This window comes from Oryzias melastigma, unplaced genomic scaffold, assembly GCF_002922805.2.
Source record: "Oryzias melastigma strain HK-1 unplaced genomic scaffold, ASM292280v2 sc00231, whole genome shotgun sequence".
Classification (NCBI taxonomy): domain Eukaryota; kingdom Metazoa; phylum Chordata; class Actinopteri; order Beloniformes; family Adrianichthyidae; genus Oryzias; species Oryzias melastigma.
In genome coordinates, this window is record NW_023416884.1 from 616,967 (window position 1) to 623,089 (window position 6,123).

At 36.5% G+C, this 6,123-nt stretch overlaps 2 protein-coding genes across 2 annotated transcripts in view; one reads left to right on the forward strand and one right to left on the reverse strand.

The window, feature by feature from the left end:
- Positions 1-2,546, reverse strand: part of LOC112139540 (Fc receptor-like protein 5) — a 23,192-nt gene extending 20,646 nt beyond the window's left edge. The window contains exons 1-2 of the mRNA XM_036210753.1: positions 2,523-2,546; positions 2,134-2,255 (exon numbers count right to left, since the gene is read on the reverse strand). Coding sequence (XP_036066646.1) covers positions 2,134-2,255; positions 2,523-2,546 — 146 coding nt within the window. The remainder of the gene's footprint in view (positions 1-2,133; positions 2,256-2,522) is intronic.
- A 1,476-nt stretch (positions 2,547-4,022) lies between these two features.
- Positions 4,023-6,123, forward strand: part of LOC112139541 — a 2,872-nt gene continuing 771 nt past the window's right edge. Inside the window, exons 1-3 of the mRNA XM_024262359.1 lie at positions 4,023-4,218; positions 4,414-4,677; positions 4,764-5,033. Coding sequence (XP_024118127.1) covers positions 4,023-4,218; positions 4,414-4,677; positions 4,764-5,033 — 730 coding nt within the window. The remainder of the gene's footprint in view (positions 4,219-4,413; positions 4,678-4,763; positions 5,034-6,123) is intronic.

A 6,123-nucleotide genomic window follows, 5' to 3' on the forward strand; every position in this document is an offset into this window, starting at 1 on the left:
ATGCACAAATCCTAATTTACGCACGCACAAAGCAAGAATACACACGCAAAAATCCTAATTTACGCACAAATCAAGAATTATGCACGCACAAATCCAAGTGAGTCTAATTTCTCTCCATAAAGATCAGCTCCTTTCACAGCAACAACAGAGAGAAACAGGAAAACACCAGCAGATCACAACAATCTGAATCCTTCATGTTCAGATGAGAACTTCTGGACTTAGTTACTGTCAAATCTCTTAACAGCTGAACATAAAAACATGATGTTATATCATAAACATAACTATTAAAATTATTAATTCATTCATTCATTTCCCTGACCGCTTCGTCCCTTTCGGGGTCGCGGGGGTGCTGGAGCCTAACCCGGCTACTGAAGAGCGAAGGCGGGGTACACCCTGGACAGGTCGCCAGTCTATTAAAATGAATTCTACAGAATATCAGTGATTTAGATTCCCCTTGAATGATCTCTTTCAGATCCGTTTAAGCAGCTTCACCAATAAATAAAACATTAAATTGTGAAGTAAACATCACTTTTATGGACAACAATCAAAATTTTGATTTATCAGAATATTTCCAATTTATCTTTCAATTCCAGAGAACCATTCAAATCTTTTTTTAATGTGAATGTGGTCTGTCTGTTTCCTTTTCACACTTGGCTCAGACAGACTGCAGCAGCTTTGACCACAGAGTTTCTTTCTCATGGTTATTTTTTCTGTTACTGAAGTTTGTTGTACGAACAAAATGTTCTGCATAAGAAAAAAAAAACTGAACATTTTTATAACAAAGTACTCTTTAGATGCATAGAAAACACTTTAATTTAAAAACATTTCATTTTCACTCTGCTCCTTGTCTGCTATTTCCCTCACTTGTAAAAGAAACTGTATTGATGGAAGGAATGAGATATTTTCTGGAATGATCCATGATCAGCCTTAAAGGTTTGTCTTGGTGGAAGAATTAACTTCTTGGATGGAACATTTTTTATTTCTAGCTGGTTTAACATAAATGTTGTGAGCCTCAAGATCATAACTTATTGAAAATAAGGAGCTTGGAATCATACCCCCCCTCCTCCCTCCTTCTGTAGAAAAAAATAAAAATATATATATATATATATATATAAGGGTTTGTACAAATATACACTTTGTGTATTTATTTACAAAAAAAAAAAAGAAAATAGTTCACTTTTAACATGAAATAAAAATCCAGGAGTGAGCTACTTTTGAGACGACAAGCTCCAAGAACCTGTATATAAATATATGTATATATATATATATGTCACATAATATCCCTGTTTACCTACACAGTGCTCATTTATCAAAGAACATCTGCTGTCTGGTCTGCCAGGAGCATTTATTAAGGCCAGGGCCAGCCCGCATGCCTCCTTGATCGGAAGCAAGACTGAAATTCTCCGTCTGACCTATAGCTGTCCTGCCACTGCGTCTGCTGCTGGGTCAGCCGTTCCCCACCAGGGGATCCAAGCCCACTTAAGCAGCAGTGTTGTCAAAAAGTATGCACTTTCCCTGCTCTGTCTGCACTGTGTTGCATGCGGTCTGTCATGCCGCTCCTCAGCCAAGCTTACTAACAAAAGGCCTCGCCCTCTCACACACTCTAGCCCCTGAGGATAGACCAGCGAGCTGTTAAAGGCCTTCTGACAGATGAGTAAAAAGGACCGTCGGACCTCCCCCTTGTAGTGTGTGCGTGGGTCTGGGAGATCGGACGACAGGCTGCGGCTGAGCGTGCTGTTTTGTGTTGCAGCTGGTGGTGGACCTTTTTAATTAGTCTTAGTCTATTTATTTGTTAAAATAGATCATCTTTGTAATAATTACTTTCATATTTTATGAACAGACTTTTCATGTATTCTTACTCAGCGGGTTTTTAAAGAGCTGACCAAAACCTTTTCAGTTTTTGAAATTGTTTTTACATGTGAGTTTATATATATTGTTATTTTTTATTTTTGATAATATACCCACGTGTACTTCGAGATTATCTTCTTGATTTTTGAGTTCAGGGTTTCTCCACACAAAACGGGACTTTCAGAGCAGCTTCAAAATGTTACTGAAACATCAAGAAGCTGAATCATTTCAGAAGAAGATGAGAGACTAAAGGATGGAAATTGTCATGTCTGCTGCCTCACTTACCTTATATGGCCAGGCTTCCGGTTGGCGTAATCTCCAGCGATGTAATTCACCTGTTGCTGCCTCTTCTTAAGCACGCCCCTGTCTTCCACCCTTCGCCGGAACGTCTCAGATCCTCTGTTTACCTCCAGCCACGCATTGATTTGACACGCCAGTCAAGTTCCGAACTCCAGCCGCCGCCGCCGCCGCCGCCTCGCCTCAGCCTCGCCTCAGCCTCGCCTCAGCCTCGCCTCAACCTCCTCTTCTCCCTCCTGGATTGTGGATCCCAGCTGTGTGGAGTNCACGCCAGTCAAGTTCCGAACTCCAGCCGCCGCCGCCGCCGCCTCAGTCTCGCCTCAGCCTTTCCCTTTCACTTCTGGGCTTGCTTCTTTGGCTGTCCTAGATACACCAACCTGACAGAAATGGACAAAGTTCATCTTCTCATGACCTCATGCTGCAGCAGTTTTTAAATATTTTTCTCTTTCATCTGGTGTGAATGATGTGGTGTTAACACTTCAACCAGGAAGTGACCATAAAATACAGAAATAGAAAATGTTTCTGCACTGAGACCATGTGACTCTTGACATCACAGAAGCTGATCTCAGTGGTTTAGAAGAATGAAGACATTTGCTGTTAGAAGAGGACATGGATGAACAAAGAGCAGAACTACTATCACTCATTCCACACTGTGAGTATTCTATCAGAATGAGAACTTTTTCATTTCTTGTTGACTAGAAAAAAATTCACTACTTTGTGAAAACTTTAAGAATGATATGCTGCACATTTTAAAAAGACATCAAACTGTATGAGACGTACAGCTGCATGTTAGATCATCTGCAGAAGTCTGATTGTACAGACTGGTGTTTCTGTTAGAATTATCAATCCCAGTACATGGCATGTATATGTAAAGTATTATGGATTTTATTATAATGTATTTTTTGATTTACAGGCAAATCTTTACTTTGGTTTTTCTTTAAATTTATGTTCTCATGGCTGATGATTTTTAAATGTCAGTTTTTTATGAATGAAAAAAATTTGTTAATTTTTATAAGAATTTTTTTTTTTTATGAAAAAAAAAATAATTAAAGTGTTTCTTATCAACTGTCTTTAATTCAGTTTAAATATTTTTTTATTTCTTTTCTGCTGATGACGTATATTTATCTTAAGGAAGTAAAAAGGTAGTTATTAAATTTTCCTATTGAAAATTTACAGAAAACATAATATTTTTAGTTCCTCACAGTTATTAGCTTTTGCTGAAACACTATTTCGTTTTTGTCTTTTCCATCAGGATTGTGAGGATGGGACTCACTCTGCTCTGTAAACTGGAGTTCATCTGTGAGTCTGAAGAACTTTTGCTGTTTTTATCACATCAATCAGGAAAAACGTACATTAAAAAAACAAAACATATTTTTCAACAAAATAGTTCAAATTTCATGCTTAAACTGCAGCTGTTTTCTACACAGAATTTAACTGAAATCTATCAGGGATCATGAACAGTTTTCACTACTAATAAACCATTTGACTTTGTTATTTTACTAAAACTTTTGCAATACTTGTGGATAAACTATTGAATTGATGTCATATTCATGTACAGTTTTAGTTTCATTACTTGAATCTCTGATATTTCCATCTTCCATGTACAGTAGTGCTGTATTCACTCCTTCACTGTGGACACACTCAAGGTAAAACATTTAGATTTTTTTGTTTTTACATTAATATCAGTTTAATTAATCTCAACGCTAGTTTTCTTTTTTGTTTAAAACTATATATGTTATTCTTTGTTAGTTTTTGTTTACATTGGAAAAACAAATGTATTTATTAAATGGTTTGTATTTGTTCTAGATGCTGAGTTGACTATTGAACCCAAATGGTCAACTTTTTATATTGAAGAATCTGTGACCTTCAAATGTGACATGAAGGAAGGAAGAGCAGAAGACTGGACATACACATTGAAGAGAAGTGATTGGACAGTTTCTTCTAACGGCCCACGACAACATTTAGTATTCAATCGTCTGGATAAACATCACATTGGTGTTTATCAGTGCTGTGGTCACAGGAAGAGTTCAGATTCAACAAAATGCAGCAACAGAGTCTCTATACATGTATCAGGTAATTATTACTGTGATTTTGACATGACTCATTTTATGTGGGAATCTATATTTAGTTATTTATTCATAATAAACAAACTGAATCATATATAAAGATGTGTGTTTTACATTGCCATGCCTTAATGCATAACCCAAACGTATATGCATCCTCATTATAATAGATATTATAGTAAAATGTGTTTGTTATTTATTTCAGACAAACCCAGATCCAGACTGACAGCAGAAACAACAACTGTGTCAGTAGGAGACAGAGTGACACTGAGCTGCTCTGTGGAGAAATCTGCTGGTTGGAAATATGAGTGGTTCAGAAGAACCTCACACACCTCTGAATACAGAATCAATGATGGAGAAAATGGAAACATCAGAGTCTCACAAGGAGGAATCTACAGATGCAGAGGATCTAGAGGAGAACCAGCCGTCTACTCTGATCAAAGTGATGAAGTCATCATTAACATAACCTGTGAGTGATTTAAGTTTAAAGCTTTTAATAATCATTGATTTCAAAAGTAAAATGTGTTTTATTGTTTTGAAATGTGATGTAAACAGTTTCCAACAAAGTGAGTGTGACCCAAAAACCCAGCTGGTCTCAGATGTTCAGAGGAGAGACGATCACTCTGACATGTGAGGTTCAGGGAGGTGAAGGAGTTCAGTGGGAGTATGAATGGAGAACACCTCAGTCACAGACATTCAGGACAAACAGGAAAGACTGGACATTCACAGCTTCCACCAGTGGAGACTACAGCTGTAAGAGCAGACCCACAAATGATTCTTATTCTGGAACAAAGTGGAGTGAAGTTGTCAGAGTATCTGTTTCAGGTGAGAATTTTATTTTGAGCTGAATGTGAATATATTTATTTTAAAATGCCATTAACAAAGATAATTTTTTAAACTTGAAGCTAAGTCATGTTATTCTTCTTCTGAAAATGTTAATTATCTTTTCAACAAATAAAAAATTTAAAAATAAAGGGTATTTTTTTTCTGTAAAATACAAACTTTTATGGCAATATTTTCTAAAAATTATAACGTTTTAATCATAAAAAAAATTCTTTAAGAAGATGGCCACTTCTTTCTTTTCTTATGTTTCTAACATTAAATCATCGTTTTAAATTTATAAGGATTTTTAATTATATATTTGTTTTCTCAAAAATGTTTTTTGTTATTTTTTAAAAACGTCTTCCAGATAAGCCAAAGGCTCAGCTAAATAGAAATGGAGAAACTCTGAGCTGTTCTGTGAATCCATCATCATCTGGTTGGAGTTATTCTTTTTACAGAGGAGAGAAAAACGATGAACTGCTGACAGTGAAAAATAGTGATTATCATTTGAATAGAGAAATTAAATATTCCCAGGGAGGAGTTTACAGATGCAGAGGAGGAAGAGGAGAACCAGTTTATTACACAGAGTTCAGTGATCCAATCTCTGTTGATAGTGAGTTTCTTAGTGTTTTCTTGGTTCTTTATTGAAATAATCAGCAGGAAAACTTCCAGACCTTTAAGAAGTTCAGACATTCACATTTATTATTAGTCATAGAAGTCACTCACTGTTCATCTGAGGAGCTTCTTCAGTTCTGACTGTTAATGAGGAAGTTCAGTTTATTTCTGTTCTGAACTTCTTCAAGTTTTGACTCAAAAGTTAAACAACTAGACATCATAAGATCAGATGTAAACGTCAAAGATCCAGTTTGGATCAGGATGGTGGATTAATGTCTCATTACCCAGTCTCAGTAAAATGCGTACATATTCCACGATTTGGGAAATACTGTGTATAATATACGCCAAAACCGGTTTTTGCGTGCATATAATACGCGCGGCCCTAAACGTGTTAAAGTCTGTTTTCCACGATTGACACGTCCCCTGGTGGAGCCGTGAGCATCACAGACAGCCCTACGAACAACCAATTTGCTTTTCT